General features: G+C 47.9%; 1 protein-coding gene across 1 annotated transcript; it reads left to right on the forward strand.

The window, feature by feature from the left end:
• Window positions 1-4,328: 4,328 nt before the first annotated feature.
• Window positions 4,329-6,729, forward strand: TMEM60 (transmembrane protein 60). The gene is made up of 2 exons (XM_070947415.1): window positions 4,329-4,425; window positions 6,095-6,729. Exon 2 carries the CDS (start codon window positions 6,141-6,143, stop codon window positions 6,543-6,545), a length of 405 nt encoding a protein of 134 aa, XP_070803516.1. The 5' UTR covers window positions 4,329-4,425; window positions 6,095-6,140; the 3' UTR covers window positions 6,546-6,729.
• Window positions 6,730-20,795: the final 14,066 nt, after the last annotated feature.

The raw sequence follows: 20,795 nt of genomic DNA on the forward strand, positions 1-20,795 counted from the left end.
AGAATTCCATATTTCCTCAGATTTTGGCACTCACGCTGAAAAGGCGCTCCCAGGCAAAGCCAAATGGAGATATGACCCAGAAGGCATCACCCAACATCTTGCTTAATCTGCTTACTTGAAATAACCCGTCCTGCCTTCACCCCCAAAAAAAAAACAGGCCGCGTTTGCATAATCATAATTACCATTTTCACGGTGTGCCCTTACTCCAGATTATTGTAATTAGTTCTCTCTCTCTCTCTCTCTCTCTCTCTCTTTTTAAATCTGAATTACAGAGGTGGGAATTAGCAGAGTGCCAAAAACACAAGCGACTCCCTCCATCAACCAGGTGGATTTTCCATCAGGATCTACCTGTCCACTTGCTTGGCATGCTGGACCAAACCTGAATTACTCGGGGCGCCTTCCCTGGGCAGGATCCAGGCAGGCGTGGGGGTGGGTACTCAGGGGCAGCACCAAGGAGGATGGTGCACAATCCGGAGTGCCAATGCAATTGCAGAGAAGCTGCTAGGCCTAGGGGGGTCCTGACTGTGCCCCTCCCCATTCCATCTCTCTGCAAGGGGGCAAAGCATCCCAGTTCTCTTTCTAGGAGGGCCCCTTCTGATCTTTGCCCCCCCTCCCTCCCTGCAAGGGGGCAAACTAGCAACCAAGAATTCCTTACTAGCGGGGCCCGGAGCCCCCTCCTCACCTGTGCCCCCCTCCCTCCCTGCAAGGGGGCAAATTAGCACCTATGCCCTCCCCTCCTCCCTCTCCCTGCAAGGGGGGCAAAGCATCCCAGTTCTCTTTCTAGGAGGGCCCCTCCTGATCTTTGCCCCCCCTCCCTCCCTCCCTGCAAGGGGGCAAACTAGCAACCAAGAATTCCTTACTAGCAGAGCCCGGAGCCCCCTCCTCACCTGTGGCCCCCCTCTCTCCCTCTCCTTGCAAGGGGGTCAAAGCATCCAAGATCTCTTTCTAGGAGGGCCCCTCCTGAGCTTTGCCCCCCCCTCCCTCCCTCCCTGAAAGGAGGCAAACTAGCAACCAAGAATTCCTCACTAGCAGAGCCCGGAGCCCCTTCCTCACCTGTGCCCCCCCTCCCTCCCTGCAAGGGGGCAAATTTGCACCTGTACCCTCCCCTCCCTCCCTCTCCCTGCAAGGGGGGCAAAGCATCCCAGCTCTTTCTAGAAGGGCCCCTCTTTGCCCCCCCTCCCTCCCTGCAAGGGGGCAAACTAGCAACCAAGAATTCCTTACTAGCAGAGCCCGGAGCCCCCTCCTCACCTGTGGCCCCCCTCTCTCCCTCTCCTTGCAAGGGGGTCAAAGCATCCAAGATCTCTTTCTAGGAGGGCCCCTCCTGAGCTTTGCCCCCCCCCTCCCTCCCTCCCTGAAAGGAGGCAAACTAGCAACCAAGAATTCCTCACTAGCAGAGCCCGGAGCCCCTTCCTCACCTGTGCCCCCCCTCCCTCCCTGCAAGGGGGCAAATTTGCACCTGTACCCTCCCCTTCCTCCCTCTCCCTGCAAGGGGGGCAAAGCATCCCAGCTCTTTCTAGAAGGGCCCCTCTTTGCCCCCCCTCCCTCCCTGCAAGGGGGCAAACTAGCAACCAAGAATTCCTTACTAGCAGAGCCCGGAGCCCCCTCCTCACCTGTGGCCCCCCTCTCTCCCTCTCCTTGCAAGGGGGTCAAAGCATCCAAGATCTCTTTCTAGGAGGGCCCCTCCTGAGCTTTGCCCCCCCCTCCCTCCCTCCCTGAAAGGAGGCAAACTAGCAACCAAGAATTCCTCACTAGCAGAGCCCGGAGCCCCTTCCTCACCTGTGCCCCCCCTCCCTCCCTGCAAGGGGGCAAATTTGCACCTGTACCCTCCCCTCCCTCCCTCTCCCTGCAAGGGGGGCAAAGCATCCCAGCTCTTTCTAGAAGGGCCCCTCTTTGCCCCCCCTCCCTCCCTGCAAGGGGGCAAACTAGCAACCAAGAATTCCTTACTAGCAGAGCCCGGAGCCCCCTCCTCACCTGTGGCCCCCCTCTCTCCCTCTCCTTGCAAGGGGGTCAAAGCATCCAAGATCTCTTTCTAGGAGGGCCCCTCCTGAGCTTTGCCCCCCCCTCCCTCCCTCCCTGAAAGGAGGCAAACTAGCAACCAAGAATTCCTCACTAGCAGAGCCCGGAGCCCCTTCCTCACCTGTGCCCCCCCCTCCCTCCCTGCAAGGGGGCAAATTTGCACCTGTACCCTCCCCTTCCTCCCTCTCCCTGCAAGGGGGCAAAGCATCCCAGCTCTTTCTAGAAGGGCCCCTCTTTGCCCCCCCTCCCTCCCTGCAAGGGGGCAAACTAGCAACCAAGAATTCCTTACTAGCAGAGCCCGGAGCCCCCTCCTCACCTGTGCCCCCCTCCCTCCCTGCAAGGGGGCAAATTAGCACCTGTGCCCTCCCCTCCTCCCTCTCCCTGCAAGGGGGGCAAAGCATCCCAGTTCTCTTTCTAGGAGGGCCCCTCCTGATCTTTGCCCCCCCTCCCTCCCTCCCTGCAAGGGGGCAAACTAGCAACCAAGAATTCCTTACTAGCAGAGCCCGGAGCCCCCTCCTCACCTGTGGCCCCCCTCTCTCCCTCTCCTTGCAAGGGGGTCAAAGCATCCAAGATCTCTTTCTAGGAGGGCCCCTCCTGAGCTTTGCCCCCCCCTCCCTCCCTCCCTGAAAGGAGGCAAACTAGCAACCAAGAATTCCTCACTAGCAGAGCCCGGAGCCCCTTCCTCACCTGTGCCCCCCCTCCCTCCCTGCAAGGGGGCAAATTTGCACCTGTACCCTCCCCTCCCTCCCTCTCCCTGCAAGGGGGGCAAAGCATCCCAGCTCTTTCTAGAAGGGCCCCTCTTTGCCCCCCCTCCCTCCCTGCAAGGGGGCAAACTAGCAACCAAGAATTCCTTACTAGCAGAGCCCGGAGCCCCCTCCTCACCTGTGGCCCCCCTCTCTCCCTCTCCTTGCAAGGGGGTCAAAGCATCCAAGATCTCTTTCTAGGAGGGCCCCTCCTGAGCTTTGCCCCCCCCCTCCCTCCCTCCCTGAAAGGAGGCAAACTAGCAACCAAGAATTCCTCACTAGCAGAGCCCGGAGCCCCTTCCTCACCTGTGCCCCCCCTCCCTCCCTGCAAGGGGGCAAATTTGCACCTGTACCCTCCCCTCCCTCCCTCTCCCTGCAAGGGGGCAAAGCATCCCAGCTCTTTCTAGAAGGGCCCCTCTTTGCCCCCCCTCCCTCCCTGCAAGGGGGCAAACTAGCAACCAAGAATTCCTTACTAGCAGGGCCCCGAGCCCCCTCCTCACCTGTGCCCCCCTCCCTCCCTGCAAGGGGGCAAAGCAAAAGAGATCCCTTTCTATAGGGGTGGGGGGCATGCAGCCTCCCCCTCCTCTGCCTGGCAGGCAACGACCCCCCCTCCCCTCCCCAGCCACGTCGCCCTCCTCCAAGGACAAGCCCCCCCCACCCACCCACCCTTTCCTAGCTTTGCATCCTCCCCGCACATGCACACCCTCCTCCTCCTCCTCCTCCCCCCACCCCAAGATCTACCCCCTCCCAGCTGCAAGGCGGGGGTGGGGGGGGCACTCACCGGGTCTTCGCTGGCTGGCAGGCGAGGGGCGGGAGGAGGAAGACCCCCCCCCCCAAAAAAAATGCCTCTGCAGAGCCGGGAAAGGAGCAGCGGGAGCAGCGCTTGCTTGCCGGGCTGGCGTGGTGCTGGGGGGGGGGGGGCAGTGCGCGCTCCCGAGGCGGGTGGGGGGGGCGAGAGAGGGAGGGAGGGGGAGGCAAAGCAGCCGCGGCAGCAGCAACAGCGCGCCGCCGTGGAAGGACGGCGCGCCAATCTGGGCTTCTGGTCGCCCCGCCCACTGGAGGAGGAGGAGGAGGGAAGGGGGCGGGGCGGAAGGCGGGCCGCCGCGACGCGCGAGGCTCGAAAAGTCCTCACGTGACCCTTTCGGTGATTGGCCGAGAAATTCGAGGGGAGGGAGGGGCGGGGAAAGGGGGGAGAAAGGGGCGCGGCCTCAGCGCTTTAGTGGCTGGCTTGGTTTGATTGACGGGCGGGGGCGGAGGAAGGACGTTGAATTCCCGTGCGGGGCGGAAAGCATCCAAAGGGAAATGACAGCTCCGGTGGCGGCGGCTGAAGCAGGGCGGGACTTTAAGGGAGGGAAAAAACAAAAACACGATTCTGATAGGCAGCTGGGCTGCCGAATAGGGAAGCGAGGGAAGACGAAGGAGTGAGGAGGAGGAGGAGGAGGTGCCACGCGGGATGACAGACAGCGCTTCCAGCCGATGAGAGCGGCGGAACGAAGCCAAGGCCGGCCTATGAGGGGGCTGCTGCGGGCGGAAGGGGGGTGGTGCTGCGAGAATGCGGGGCCACTCTCTCTCTCCCTCTTCTTCTCGCTGATCAGGCGAGCCCGGCAAGTGCCGTCCTAGAGCGGCGTCGCTTGGCGGGGGGCCGCCCATGGGGTCCTGAGGCGAGGTGAGTAGCGCGGCCTTTTTCCCGCCTAAACCGGAGGCCGGAGAGGGAGCCATGAAAGGCCGGATAGTCGGCTTTGGCCGCCGCGGGGCCCAGAGGCCGGGCGGGCTCGAATCCTTTTCCTCAGGGGCCTCTCCTCGGTTGTTGGGGGGGAAGGGAAGGGAAAAGGCGGTCTAATTTTAACCCCCCCCCAATCGCCTCATGGAAGAGAAATACCTGCGTCGTGTGGAAAGGGGTTTTTTTTTTTTTTGAGGGGAGGGAGTGTGAGGGGGCTTTTTTTTTTTTATGGCGCCTGTGACTCTGGAGTTCCCCTTTTTCGGGCCTCGGCCAAAGGAGGCCCCCAGCGCTCACTGGAGCCCTGATGGATATTACCTAGTTTGGGTCACGAAACGTCTGCAAAGAAAAAAGAAAAAAAAAAAAAAAAACAGCCGGCTCAGAAAGGGATGAAGGATCCCCCTCAGTCTCCTCCTCCTCTCCACAAACCCCCCATTCCTTTTTTTTTAAGCACTGATGATGTTACCTAGTTGGGTGATGAGACGTCTGCAAAGAAAACAACCAAGCTCAGAGAGCACCAAGGACACCATTTTTTTATTATTATTATTATTTTTAATTTTGATTTATATGCCGCCCTTCTCCGGAGACTCAGGGCGGCATACAATGAGTTAAGCAATAGCCTTCATCCTTTTGTATATTTTTTATACAAAGTCAGCTTATTGCTCCCACAATCTGGGTCCTCAATTTACCTACCTTAGAAAGGATGGAAGGCTGAGTCAACCTTGAGCCTTGGCGAGATTTGAACTTACAGTAATTGCAGACAGCTGGAGTTAAATTACAATGCGTTAGTCTGCTGAGCTATCCAGGCTCCACCAGAATCCTCCCCCTCCTCTTCTTCCTCCTCCTCTTCACAAGCTCCACTCCCTCCTAGCCCTGATGATGTTTCGTAGTTGGGTCATGAAACGTCTGTGAGAAAACAGCCAAGCTCAGAAAGGATCAAAGACACCCCACTGTCGTCCTCCTCTTTTCTGGGAAGGGCCAATCATCTCCTGGCCTTACTCCCGAGTTGTCCCTTTTGTTTTAACTGTTCTTGCCTTCTGGCAGCTCTGCGCATGCGCGCACTAGGAACGGGCTCCCCCTGTTCCTCTGCCTCTGCTGTCCGACTCTGGAGGCTCTGGAGTCTGTGCATCACTCCCAGATGGCCCTGGCCCCATCTCTGCCTCCGACGCAGAGCCCTCGTCCGGGCCTTCACCAGACTCCAGGACTGGCCCATGTTCCTCCCCAGCCTCCTCACTGTCCAACTCTGCTGCCAGCTCCGCGGGCTGCTGGTAGACCACAACACTCGGATTGTTGGGGGCCATAGGCTGACATTGTAAACCATTTAGAGAGGGCTGTAAAGCATTATGAAGCGGTATATAAATCTAAGCACTATTGCCAGTGCCATAATCTCCAGGGCAAGGCCAAATGAATTAAATGAAACAAGTAGAGATTTCCTGTTCGGTTCTAGTGAACTCATAAAAGCAAAAAATTCCCAGTTCACAATATCCACTGTTTTTGTTGTTTTTTTATTGTTGTTGTTGTTTGAAAAATAGCCAAAGCTTTATGGGGGGACATATGCAGAATGTCTTTTTATACACTTTTACCCATCGCCTTATTTTTTTTCCTTCTTTTATTTTAGGGCATCTCTTTTTCCGTTCTGGCTACTGACTACCAAGGCTGTTTAAATGAGAATGTCCTTGGCCCAGAGAGTGCTACTCACATGGCTCTTTACGTTACTCTTCCTGATCATGTTGGTGTTAAAACTGGATGAAAAGGCACCCTGGAACTGGTTTCTCATATTTATCCCGGTTTGGATATTCGATACCATTCTTCTAGTGATGATCATCGTGAAAATGGCTCGCCGTTGTAAGTCCGGCTACGATCCTCGCAACGGCTCTCAGAATCTCAAGAAAAAAGCATGGTACTTGACGGCGATGCTTCTGAAGCTGGCCTTCTGCCTCGCCCTGTGCGCGAAACTGGAACAATTTACTGCCATGAAACTTTATTACGTCTTTATTCCCCTTTGGATTCTGCTCATCGGTGGGATGATAGAACTCGGCTATAATATTTTCTACGTAAGGAGGGACTAAACTTTCATTTTGTTTGTTTTCACATTCCTGAGCAACGCTGCTACGAGCTTTACCGCCTCTAAAAAGGAATTATTTAAAATAGGCATTTGCTCTGCAAGCTGTTAAGACGTGATTCTTCAGTATGCGAAGCGGAGCCATCTAATGTTCCATGTACATATTGTAAATAAAACCACCTCATATTTTCTGTGGTTTTTACATTTTATGTTTTTGCGTCCGACGTGTCTAGAGACGGTACACAAATTTGCAGCAGTATACCAGAACCCTTAGTATTTTTGCTTGTTGTGACCTAGGCTTACTGAATCGTTACAGGACACAATCAGTCTCAAACAAAACTATTTTATTATAACAGCTGAGAATTACTTCATTCCCAGTTTAATTCAAATTAATGCCAAAACAAGTCCTTCAGAAAAAGTCCTTGGGGCTTATCACAAACCTTTATCTTCTTTGGCACCCTGCCAAAGGCCTTTCTTGGCAAAGCCCCACGAACTTCAGAAACAAGAGATGCCAACTAGAAAACTGATTTAGCAACGTTGCTTTCCTACAAAGAGCCCAAGAGCCTTTGCTGCTCTTTTAAGCCTTATGGGAGGGGCCAATCATCTCCTGGCCTTACTCCCGAGTCATCCCTTTTGCTTTAGTTGTTCTTGCCTTCTGGCAGCTCTGCACATGCGCGCACTAGGAACAGGCTCCTCCTGTTCCTCTGCCTGTCTGCTGTTCAATTCTGGAGGCTCCGGAGTCCGCACATCACTCACAGATGGCCCTGGCCCCATCTCTGCCTCCGACGCAGAGCCCTCATCCGAGCCTTCCCCAGACTCCAGGACTGGCCCATGTTCCTCCCCAGCCTCCTCACTGTCCGACTCCGCTGCTAACTCTGTGGGCTGCTGGCAGACCACAACATTGCTATTGTTTCAGCTATTATACTCAAATTCACCATCTTTCCAAGATGTACAATTCCACATATTAATAATTCTGGTCATTAAATCCGCATTTCTCTGAGGGCATCCAAATTGCAGAAGGCAGTTTTTTTAAAAAGTAAGCAGATGAACAAATTCTTGCATATAATCAAAAAAATAAAAGTAAATTGTGAATTGTGTGGGGGGGAACGAGAAGAGAAAGAGGAAAAGGTGTAGGATAAATGGGAAAAAACAGCCCTTTCTGTGCAGTAGAATAAGGCAACTACATACAATCTCAACTTTTTAAAGGTAAAGGTTGTATCCGACTGCAGGGTATGGTACTCATACTCATCTCCGTTTCTTGGCCGAGGGAGCCAGCGTTGTTCAAAGACGTTTTCCATGATCATCTGGTCAGCATGGCTATATGCCAAAGATGCACAGAACGCCGTTACCTTCCCACCAAAGTGGTACCTGTTTCTCTACTTGCATTTGCATCCTTTTCAAAGAGTGGTGCGGTGGCCTAGAGGTGGAGCTCTCGCCTCACAATCAGGAGGAGGTGAGTTCGATCCTTGGTAGAGGCAGATATTTCTCTCTCTGGGCCCAATGAGAATACATCTGCCGAACAAAACTCCGCATTGGCGACAGGAAGGACATCCGGCCAGTAAACACTCAGCTCCATTCAGTTGCTCAGACTCCACCCCGCAAGGGGATTATGGGGTCGTTAAAAGAAGATAAATTTACATCCTTTCAAGCTTGCTAGGTGGGCAGGAGCTGAGGCAAGGAACGGGAGCTCACCCCACCCTGCACAGAGCTCGGGTCTCGAACCTGGGCTGCCAGCTTTCCACCTGACAAGCACCCCTTCGCATACAATCAACCAACCTATAATACGGTTGATACTAGCAGCATTAGGTACTGAGTATTTTATATCCTTTAGATTTAAAACACTACAATGTGGAATTTTGTCTCCTGTGAACATTTTGGTTTCTTGTTTCCAATACGGGACAGGCTTTATACTGCTACTAGATACAAAGCTATGGAGGCTGCATATAGTTGCTACGGAAAAATGACTGCTCAGCTGTATTTGCACGACAAATTTAACTGGGTCAAGGTAGAGATTGGTGTGTAACTTGATACAAACGTGAAATAACCATTTCAGGAGCTGATTAAGCCTTTTCCCAGCTACGCCATGCAAACTGTCAGATTATTAACAGCCCCTTCCCATTTCTAAGACGGAAACAGCATCCTAGAGAAGCTTACCAACCATGGGGCTTTTCGGCGTTCCTGATTTCCATTTTACTTGCCTTGCAGCCACACTGCGAGTGAGGAAAAGCAGCAAAAGAGAATTGGCAGCAGCTGAAAGAACTGGGGAGGAGGGGAAAATGGTTGTGCACACAACTCACAATTGCACATCGTGGTGTCAGAGAAGTTGGATGACTTAACATCGTCTGAAAGAGGCTTCCTATATAGCAGTTGGCAATTCCTCATTTAGTAACTCGGATATTCTGTTAACGCATATGAATAGAATTGAAATTGATTTGCTACAGGTATTAGATAAATTCAGAGCTGGGGGATTCCTATAGCAAAGTGGAAAGCAGTCCAGTGGCAAAATGGATGGTTTCACAGCCACGTCTTATATTTTTTTAATCAGGTTGAAAGAAGCAGTAAAATTTACTCAAGTGTGCAAAAACTATAAAACTGTACCGCATTGGGTACAACGTTTCGTAACTTCTACCCTCGTCGTAGGACTTTTTAAATCCCATAAAAAATTCCTGAATTGTAGGAAGACCTGGAAGAGAACGTGGAAGATTTTATAGCTAAATAGATCTAAAGCAGGGGTCCCCAACCTTTCGGACCTTTATAATTTTAAATCCCGCGGACCACTAATATGATCTACCTAATGACTGGCTGGGTGGGCGTGGCTAGGTGGGCATGTGACTGGGTGGGCGTGGCCAACTCAAGGTCACTTGCATCAAGGGGCGCATCGCCGGCCTCTACTCGCCCCTCCCAGCCACTCCTCGCCTGCCCACCTGGGCTCCTTAGGGCCCCAACAGGAAGCAGTTGTTGGAGCTAAGCAGCCACCACGAGAAAGTTGACAAAACAGCTGGCTCAGTTCAAATTGGATCTGGCCGAGAAGGCAGCTCAGCAGAAGCACCTCACTGAGGACTAGGAGCATAGGCTTTCCAAGCAAACGGAAGACCTGAGGGAATGCCAGGTCAGGTACTGGCGCCTGGAGGCTCAGCGGGCTGAGATGGTTAGCCAGTTCCAGGCCATGATGCAGTCCCACTGGAACGAGGCCCTCCGGCTCTTTGCCACCAGCGGCACTTCCCTCCAGCCTTCGCCCAAAGCCCCACACCAGGAAGCTGAAGCAGACCCCAAGTCAGAATTTCTGCCCCCTTCCGACCCACACAAAAAGGCCCCCGAAGGGGGAGTCTCTCTACAGCAACACAAACGTTCATTGTACGTATCTGGCCCAGGGGCCGTAGTTTGAGGACCCCTGATTTAGTGCAATTTAAAAAATGTAAATAATTTTTCTGCAGACCACCAAAATTTTCTCGTGGTCCACGGACCACCAGTTGGTGACCGCTGATCTAAAGGATTCAAGCAGTTTATCTTTCCATTTGTGCACCAACAACTGTAGAGTTCATCATTGTACTTGGGCCTTTCTGCTTTCCAAGCTGCATCGGTAATCTTCCTTTCTCAACAAGTTGTAAATTAAATAATCTCAGAAGCGCTTGATGGCCAATGCTCAATTTGTGCACATTGTGGCATCAATATCATTATAAGCTTTTGACGCTGTTAAGCCAAAATTTAAATGCCGTATCCACTTACAAAGGATTGTATATTTAGTTGTAGGTGTTTCAGTTACACCCTTCCATTTAAGAGAAGTTATTGGGCAGTATAGAAGGATAATAAAAACCAGTTTGTTCCTGTACATAACAGGGTTTCAAACGGGGAACAAGAAGCATCACCTCTTATCATTTTCTCTATAATCGTCTGAGGATTTTTCATTTTCACCATTATGAAGATACATTACTTTGCATGTGAACCAATCTGAATACTCCATCCGGTCAAGTTTATGTCACTCTAATTTTTATGCTACTCCCAAATTTTGCTTTTTAATTTAAAAAAATAAATAAAATAAGCATGAGAATATTGGTTACCAGACAGCTAATAGGCATAAGATGTTCTTTATAAACCATTCAGCTAAGCAGAGAGAATAGATATTTTCATTAACGAAAAAAGCTCGTCAAGATGAAGGAACTCTTCCCTCCCTTCGCTACTTTGGTAACCAAGAAATTTAATAACGACGGATGAGTATCTGTCTTCCAACTCACTCTTCGAAAAAAAGGCCTAGCTGCTGAAAATCGTTTTTAAGAAAATGTTGAAGGGATGGATAACACTGATGGCCGTATAGGAATTTGGAAACAGGCTGTCTTAGAAAATCCGGTGCTCTAGTCAAGAGAAATGTACTACGAATACCCAGTCTGTGGAAGAGCTTACTTTTTAAATCAACAAGCTTTAGCCATGTTTCAAAATTAACAGAGAAATTCAAACTCTGAGAAAGAGAGTTACTAACTTCCTGCTGAGACAAGAGATGGAAGGGGTATATTAGTAACACCGTTGCCTGAGTTGACCCCTGCAATCCAAGGAACCATTTCCTGGCCCAAATACAACAGGAAAAGGCTGCCATCTGCTGATCATCTAAAGACAGGTGTGTCCAAAACTTTGGCAACTTTTTGTAGACTTCCAACTGCCAGAATTCCCCAGCCAGTATGATTGGCTGGGGAATTCTGGGAGTTTGAAGTCCACGGGTTTTAAAGCTGCTAAGGTTGGATAAGCTCAGATATTGCTGTTTTTCTGAGCAGCGTGGATTTGATTTAAATCACTAGTAAAAAGGCTTGATTTAAATCGACTCGATTTAAATCATAATTTGTAAAGAGCAGCTGTCGTCTCTGTCCCGCAGCGGATCCTCCTCCGACCCGCTATTGACTCACCGACAGTCCCAATATTGCAGAATATACAGCCTCATATGTTACATAACTAAGCTCCCATTTCATGCTGAATAAACTAAATTATTGATGTATCTTAAATAGAAAACTATCTCTAGGTAGATTTTTACTCCAAAAGCGTTTTATTAAAATAAATTGGATAAAAATTAAAAAAAAAAAACCAATTTAAATTTAAAAAAATCCAATTTAAATAAAAAAAATCTGATTTTTTTTTTAAATTTATGTTTTTAAAAAAAAAAAACATCGATTTTTATCCACCCTGGTTCTGAGCTCCGAGATTGGGACGTCTATATTTCAGCTTAAAAGTACTGGGGAATGCATCTCAAATGCACTCCATGATCATTACTGAAACGGGTAGTTCTCATAAGCAGGTAAACAACCTTCAAATCCCCTGATAACATTTACTCATTGCCTCATGCGGGGTTTATTAAACCACCATTGGCTGGTTTGAGTCATAAACCACAGTTTACAAATCGCAACTGACTTGACAGCTGGGCTAAAAAACAAAAGAATGTTATATAACTTCACCAGTTATGCTTATTAGCAGGTGCAACAGAGAATAAATACCGGTAAACGCTACCCAATAAACGCTACCCAAAACATGGAACAATTTACTTAAAAACTAATCAAGAGGGATGCATTAGGCCAGGGGATTCCAACTATGGCAACCTTAAGCCCGGCGGACTTCAACTCCCAAAATTCCCAACCAAGCCACACCACGCCCACCAAGCCAAGCCACGCCCACAGAACCGGTAGTAAAAAAATTTGGATTTCACCACTGGCCATATGCATAGTAAACATATATTCAAAAAACCTTTTGACCAGGGTCACATTGATGGACAAGGCAACTATCTAGAAAAGCAAGGATTCATAATGAATTAGGCCAAGATCTCAGAGACCCAGGGACAGATTGCATCTGGAAATCCTGACTAAAAGAACCTTTACCTCGATTTCAATCACAACCGACAAATAGGTTACAGAGAAAGGGTCAAGAACGTTGAAATCAGCGTATCAAACCATGATAAAACTTGGTATGTACCCAGACTGTGATCACAACCATAAACCTAGCCTTGTAGACTATGACCTCAACAGAATATGTATCCAGCTAAAATTACTCCAGGATTTGGCCCTATCAATCATGATAAAGATGGCCGACATTGATAGATCTATCATAAAAAAAACCCACTACTTGGGGATCTGATCAAAGATCAGCAGAATACTATGAACATCAGCTTGGGAAACCATCTTTGGAGATGATCAGTTGAGAATCATGGTCCCGATACAATATGACACTTCCCTTAAGACAACTTCGTAATAGCTCCATTATGGAGCCCCATGATTTCATAGCAGAAAGATATAACAGTGTCGGCAAATACAAAAGCATTAACAACTGCAGAGAATGAAGAGCTGAAGCAGATTTTTGGATGGGAAGCGAAACGTCTTCCAAGAAAAAAAAACAAAGTCCAGTTGCCTGGAGGGGGAAAAAAAACACCTTTGGGACAACAATGACTTGGATGACTGAGAACCTCCATAGACAACTGCAGAGGATGGACCTTAACCCATCCACCCAAACACCAGCAAACTCAAGAGAAATGGCCATCTCTTCCAAGCTGACCCGCTGAAGAACATCAACTGATGGATCTAGCACTACTTTTTCCTCTTTCAAGATAGCAGAACAATGGCAATAAGACATCAACTTCACTCCTCTGCTCGCAACACAATCCCTTATGCCACCAGGCTTGAAACTTTGGGCTTAGACGACTTAGAGCTACGCCGCCTTCGGACTGACCTAAGCGTAGTACATAAAATTATCTGCTATAACGTCCTACCTGTCTAGAACTACTTCAGCTTCAACCGCAACAATAGATGAGCACACAATAGATACAAACTCAAGGTAAATTGCTCCAAACTCGATTGCAGCAAATACGACTTCAGCAACAGAGTGGTCAGTGCCTGGAATGCACTACCGGACTCTGTGGTTTCTTCTCCAAACCCCCAGAACTTTAACCGTAGACTGTCTACCGCTGACCTCACCCCATTCCTAAGAGGTCTGGAAGGGGAGTCCATAAGCACACCAGCGTGCCTTCCGCCCCTGTCCTGCTGTCCCCATTTACTTGTATCCATTTCATGTATTCATAACCATGTTTATATCTGTTATCTAAGACATGCTTGACAAGATAAAATAAATAAATAAAAAATAAAGGATTAGCTCTGAGCATTCAGGTCATCCCGATGACCCCTTACTCATTCTGGAGACACTAGGTTCTTCAAACTGGAGATGAGCAAGAAAAGCCTGTCCAGGTACAAGGCTACTTATAGTAACCAGGCCCGGACTAGCCTTCAACTTGCTACCTCGAAATTATATGGGAGTAACTCCTGAGCAGTGAACTCGCCTCAAGATACTGCCACACGTGTTTACCTAATGAGCATCCAAATATTTTTATGCCTAGATCAGTTATCTTCTGGACCATCGGTTGGGAATGGTCCAGAAGGATGGCTATTGGCTTATTTTCTGGGCACAAAAAAAAATGCTTTCTAAATTTTTAAAGTGGTGCTACACATCACGGGTGGGTGACATGGATTAAGCCATCATGTGCTTTTGTTTTTGAACTCAATGTTAAAATGAGGGCTGCAGATGCTTTGAAAATGACATGGCAGTGCTTTAAACCTCACATGAGCATGAGACTTCCCTGCTTCTCATTAAAGCAGCCACAACTTTTGTCAGGCGCACCGTTAAGCCATGTGTTGTTTTGCCTTTGAAGGTCATTTTAATGAGTTGATTCATTCAAGCAGGCATGATTTTCAGCCTCCCGCAGCAGCCCAAGGAAAGATGTGCTTTGCTCATGCTAGATTTTAAATCAGTTTTGAAGCGTAATGAGTCCTAGTTTATACTCCGTTATATACTAATATATCATTATTTTATTCTAACCAATTGCGGTTTATGAAACAAACCATAATTCAATGCGACAGGCAAGCCGATTAACGGATGCAGGCTACCAGGGAAAACTAAGCGGGGGCGTTCAGTAAACGGAAACCACTTTGTGTTATACCACAAAAATAGAAATGGTGATGGAGAGAGTTTGGAGTTGGACAAGTGAGGTCTCTCTTTGTGCAACATTTGTGCCCTTGCTAGTTCGTTTCATGCCAATTTCTGAATTCTTAAAAATCCAGACATTTTAGTGGAAAAAACCCAGTTCCACCGAGAAACCTCTGTAGTCAATATAATTCATTAACTCATTCATTCCATTAAAATTTTGAATATGTGTGTGTGTAAAAAGTTAAAATCTCGGGTGTTTTCCCACATCATTAAAAGTCTGTTAATTGAAATACTTAAAATCCTGGTTAAAATCCCAGCTTAAAATCCTCCAAAATCCCAACAAAACACTTTGTAAGGTCTTTTGAAACTCTGGCTAAAATCCTAACCAACACTTTAAAAGTTTTCTTTTTGGCAACGTTTCGACAAGCTAACTTGTCATCATCGGGCCCCTACTTTCAGTTTAGAAGCTGTGCGTATGTTGCGAGATCGGAGTTGTCGCTTTTCTATGTTCGCTGCTGCTGACGTACGCTGGTTAGCCTGCAACTCTGTGTCCTGACGCGGGAAAACACCTGAGATTTTAACTTTTTACATATACACACCCATGAAAACTAATGATTTTCTGTCTAATCTTCCCCTTTTTCAATGAATAAAATAAAAGCAATTGACATTAAATACCGGGTGTGAATGGAAGAGGTAAATTAATGAGGAAGCAATATATATCTTATTACATAAAATAATCTGAAGATATATTGCTTCCTCGTTGTTAACTTACCTCTTCCATTCACACCCGGTATTCACACATGTATTAACCTGTACTGTGGTTTGTTTCTGTACAGATTAGCAAAATGCAAATCCCACCATTGTGGCATATCTAAACCATCCTTAAGACAAATCAGTTTAGCACACTTTAGCCTAGCCTTACATACAATGAAATATTCAATGACATGAGTTTATGGGCTATGTCACTTATTTTTCAACAGAGGGAACATTATTGTTTGTTCTCGATAAAGGTAAACCAATAGTATTCCACAAAGGAAAAATATAGCAACTCATCGGGGTTTTAGTTTTCTACCGAGAGCAAAGCAACGCGGTCTTTTTTTAAATGGTATGGTTAGAAGAATTTTTGGAAGGAAGAGTACTGGCAACTGTTAACAGGAAGAATATTGCAGCCGCAATCGGATTCCTGCTTGTTCTAGCTTCTGCAAGTTTATATTGATAGAAATTTTATGACTTCTTTTCTTCCTTTGCTTAGTTGACTAGAGACCAGATAGTAAGGAACTAGCTTTTGGACCAAAGCCATTCAGTTTGGTAGTAAAAGTCTAAATAATAACCCACACGTACTTTCCCAACTTGATCTCTTCAGAAGAATTACAATTTTGCTTGACTGGTTCAGTATAAATAGTAAGTTATAGGACTCTCCCATCAGGAAGTGCCTATAGCATTCATCACCTTCTCAACGAAGCAAACGTGATTTGCACACTATGATTAAACCAAGTTTTAAGCATAATCCATGAATTAAAAGTTTTGGAATGCTCCACTGTTGTCTAGAATACACAGTACAAACATTTTCCACTTCAAAACAAATTTTGTAGTCGATTACATTCCAGCAAAACAATAGGTCCAGGATCCAAATTGTGACAAATACTTCATTTTTCAGAAACACTAAGCCCTATTTTTCTATACTTCACTGAACAGGGAGTATTATAATCGTTATCTCAAATTCCAAAATCAGGAGGAAAAAAAATGTTTAAGCACAAACCTCTCTCCAACCCAATTGCTAATGATTGCCTATTACATAATACAGGTAATCCTCAATTTACAACAGTTCATTTAGTGACTGTTCAAAGTTACGGCACTGAAAGAAAGTGACTTATGACTGTTTTCCACCCTTATGACCATTGCAGCCTCCCCACGGTCACTTGATCAGAATCCAGACGCTTGGCAACTGACTCGTATTTATGACGGTTGCAGCGTCCCAGGGTCACATGATCCCCTTTTGCGACTGTCTGACAAGCAAAGTCCACAAGGAAGCCGGATTCACTTAACGACCGTGGTATTAACTTGACAACTGCAGTTATTCACTTAGCAACGGTGGGAAGAAAGGTTGTAAAATGGAGCAAAACTTACTTAACAAGTGTTTCGCTTAGCAGCAAAAACGTTGGGACTCAACTGTGGTCGTATGGTCGAGGACTTCTTGTATTTAAAAAAAATAGAGGGAAGGCAGGGTGTCATAACGAACCTAACCCCAACAATTCAGATCCTAGTTGGGAAAGATGAAACTATACAGATTGAAAATAGTTTCTTCTTAAAATTGTAGAGCGAGGTGGAGAGTTATGAAGAAACTCGGAGCACTTTTTTTTTAAAAAAGTAGCGTTTATCTGTTGTTGCATCATTCAAAGCAGGTAAGTGGAAGGAGACCAGGAAGGACATTGTTTCTGGAGACTTATGGCTAATATATTTGGGGTGCAAAGATGGGAGGGAAGTACTAGTTGACAGCAGAGAGTATTAGAAAACTCTTAACTCATTGCTGCCTTCTAGAGGCCACCCAGGTTTTTTACACACCAGATATAATAGCCCTAAAAAAGGACAGAAATGACAATATCCAACGACAGCTTAAGTTTCAGGTGAACCATCGGTTTCAACAAAAAGGTTTCAGCACTTTGCGACATTTTCAGCCCACGGCATCAACCTCAAAGGGAAAACACACAAAAGCAGCCTCTTACAGAAACTGCCCGACATTGTTAAGACATGTTTATCGGTGTACAAAAAAGGAGAGAAAAAAAAACCCCCACGAAAATAGTGGCGTCTGCCGACATCAGCAATCTGAAAGGGCTGTGACCGTCACTTTGTATAGAAAACCATGTTGACACTTATATTCATAGCAAGAGCCTTCTAGGACAGGGGTCTCCAACCTGGGCAACTTTTCAGACTTGTGGACTTCAACTTCCAGAATTCCTCAGCAGCCGGTGAGGGAAGTTGGGAGTTTGAAGTCCGCAAGTCTTAAAAGTTGCCCAGGTTGGAGACCCCCGTTCTGGAAATCATCCTCCGTGCTTCAAATGCACAGCAATGATTATATCTGGTTTTAATAAGGGCATTTCTTTTTCTTTCTGGCTGTGCTTTTCTTTTTCAACAGCCTCAAAATAACCCACAAAAGTGGAAGAGGCCAAGGATCATGAACATGGACTATTCTAACCCAAAGTTTGGTTACCACAGGTGAATTATTCTCCCTCCTTGTATCTAATCACTCTGCATATCTGCCTTTTCTTTAAATGTTGACAGTTCTAAAATTGCAATGTACACCTCAGAACCTACCCCTACCTCACACAGTATAGCAAAGGACACCAGCCGGGTATTTTCATATTGTCTCTGCCTCTCTTTTGTATAGAAACATGTATATATTCCCTACCGCAGATCAATTTTAAATTAGAGATTCCCCTGGTCCCACTGAAGGCTAGCTGATTCCAAATCTTTTTTTCTGGCAGCAGCAGCTTCCGTGGCATTTTGGATTCAGGCTCACACATTAAACCTCGTTGTAAAAAAAAAAAAAAAAACTCCACGCGCAAACTAGTCTAATGATTTGCTTGTCTCTAAAATTACGATTACAGCAACACAAGCTAAGAAACTCTACGGCAAGGACAGGTTTTATTGCGCGTTTAACCCAGTTGAGGGGCCAGAGGCTGCTGTGAAGATAGTCATCACCTGAATGGCAAAGCTGAGGACTCAAAATGGAATTGACGAGACAGGTGGATAATGGGTATTTTTTCATATTATATTCCCTGCTGGGAATAATGGAAGTCATCGTTTGTGCCATAAAAGGTCAGAAATAAACAGATGTTTCTGTGTTCTGTTAGATAAAGGAAAACTTTTAAAGTTCTGGCACAGAAGGAATTAAACTAAGCATGTTCCTAGCTTTATTTAGCCAGATGCATGAGGGAAATTCACATTGATCCAGCACTATATCTTGGTTGGAAATGAAATGTTCCCCCCCCCCCTTTCTTACATTTATTGTAAAACTCTTCTTGTTGTCGTCTGCTTGTTGCTGTTACAGAATTAAGTTCCCAACCAAAGGACAGGGGGAAAAAGAATTAAGTAGATCATTGCGGGTCTATTTATATATTCTCCTCAGCGTAAGGAACGTCTGTCAGACTGGGTTATGGACTCCACTATGCAGCCTATGACCGAGTCTGCGGATTTAAATAACTCCGCCCTCTCCTGGATGATCCCCAGTGTTTCGACTCGGTCCTATGCTGGACAGTGGTGTCTTTCTGGATCCAGTCTATTTACAGCGTATTTTCAGCTATTTTTACCTCCTTTTATTTTCTTTCCTCACAAATTCGGCTGTTATTCAATTTGGACGCTTTCATTTTTTTTTTTTTTTTTTTTCTTCTTTCAATTGCATCGGCGGCGCGAAGGGTCCTTACTCGATACCGGCCGCAGCCGCTTTTGCGGCAAGGGGGCTGCTTGCCGACAGCCCCCTGAGGGGTCAGAGCTCATATCTCCCCCTCAGTCTCCCCTTACCATCGGGAGACAAATAGCTGCTTCTTAACGGCATTCGCCTAGCAGCTCGATAGGCGCCGTTTTTTTCTGGCGGGCTTTTCAAACGGCGCCATTATTTTCCTGCCGCCCTGACTGCCTCGAGCAAGCGGCTTGCCTCCTTCGTACTGACGGCTTTCCAGGCGCCCACCAGCAGCGGACTTGCCTTCCCCTCACTCATCGCCGGAGCTTCATCATCTGGAAGGTTTGAGATATCCAATCGCTCAGGGGCCCCCGGCGGTGCGCACCGGCCTTTTTCAAGATGGCGGACGCCTCTAATCTCCCTCGTTCTCGCTCCGCTGCTTCCAGGTCCCGACATCGACATGTTAGCGACCCGGGGGAGGGTCCCAGCAATCAAAGCCGCCCTAGCAAAGCCCCATCTAAAGCAACCTCATCCTCCTCTGGCTTAACCAAGCCCACCAGGGAGGAACTTAGGAGGCACAGGGCATTGGAAAAAGCGGCTCTGAAGGCTCAGCAACAGCCTGCCGCCATTTTGTCCCGCACGTCGGCCATTTTACCTCCTGGGCCTTCTCCTCCTGCGCCTCAATCTACCATGGCCCATTCCGATCGGGACCTTTCTCCTGATCGCCCTTCGTCTCGGGGTCCCACGTCATCGGAGGCGGAACAGGTCTTCCAAACTCTCCCGGATCCCTCTGATACTCTGGCGCAGAGGAGAGATACTACACCTGAGCTTTCTTGCCAGCCTTCCGGACAAGGGTCTTCTCTAGCCAGCGCTACGAGCGCTTCCCATCCGGATCCCCACGCTGCCTTGGAGGGCATCATTGCCAGAGCCATTCAACAGGGGCTCTCTCAAGGTCTGCAACAAGGCCTCCTTCAGGCTCCCCCATCCATTCCTAGAGCTCAACCTCGCCGGGTCCACTCTGGAGACCACCAGGAACACCTGTCTTCTCCTGAGCAATCTGACCATGGTTCCCTCTCCGAGGAAGAGGAACCTCGAGACCAGTCTCTTTCTGACGACGAGGGCCTCGCTCCTGACCAGCCCGCTTTTGTTGGCCTCTTTAGGCCCCAGTTGTTCCGTTCTTTATTGTTTAAAGCTCTGGCAGTCACGAGACTGGGGTCTCCCAATGTCTCGGGTTCAACATCACAGGTGTCATCTGATCCAGCCTCATCCTTATTTGCTGAACCAACAGTTGAACCAGAACTCATTCCGGCCCCAAAGCTTTTTACGGATATTGTCCAACGACAATGGACCTTACCTGGTTCGGCCCCGGCACCCAATGGTTTGGATAAGCGTTTGTACCAAACCGCTCCTGCTCTTTCGGACCTCCTACAGGTTCCTCCCGTGGACGCCCCCGTCGCAGCCTTGGCTGCTCCTTCCAGGCTTCCGAGTTCTCCGGAAGAATCTCTGAGACCCGAAGACAAACGGGCGGAGAAGACTCTCATCAAAGCTCATCAATCCGCAGCATGGGCAGTCAAAACCGCAACGGCCGCTTCTTTTTTTAATCGAGCCTCTCTGCTTTGGCTAAAACAATTACAAGACAGGTTACCACCTTCTGACTCGCGTACTCACCAGGATTTAAACAAGATAGTAGCCGCCTTAGAGTACTCGGCAGACGCCACACTAAATTCTGCACGATTCTCAGCCAAATCCATCGGCTCCACAGTAACGTCACGTCGACTTTTATGGCTCCGCCATTGGCAAGCGGACGCCAAGAGCAAGTGGCAACTAGCTTCTTCTCCCTATTCATCTTCTTCTCTCTTCGGTCCTCCCCTGGAACCTCTTTTGGTGGAGACTAGAGACCACCGCAAGATTCTCCCG

Source organism: Pituophis catenifer, unplaced genomic scaffold (assembly GCF_029215685.1).
Source record: "Pituophis catenifer annectens isolate HBS135680 unplaced genomic scaffold, rPitCat1.0.hap2 SCAF_7, whole genome shotgun sequence".
Classification (NCBI taxonomy): domain Eukaryota; kingdom Metazoa; phylum Chordata; class Lepidosauria; order Squamata; family Colubridae; genus Pituophis; species Pituophis catenifer.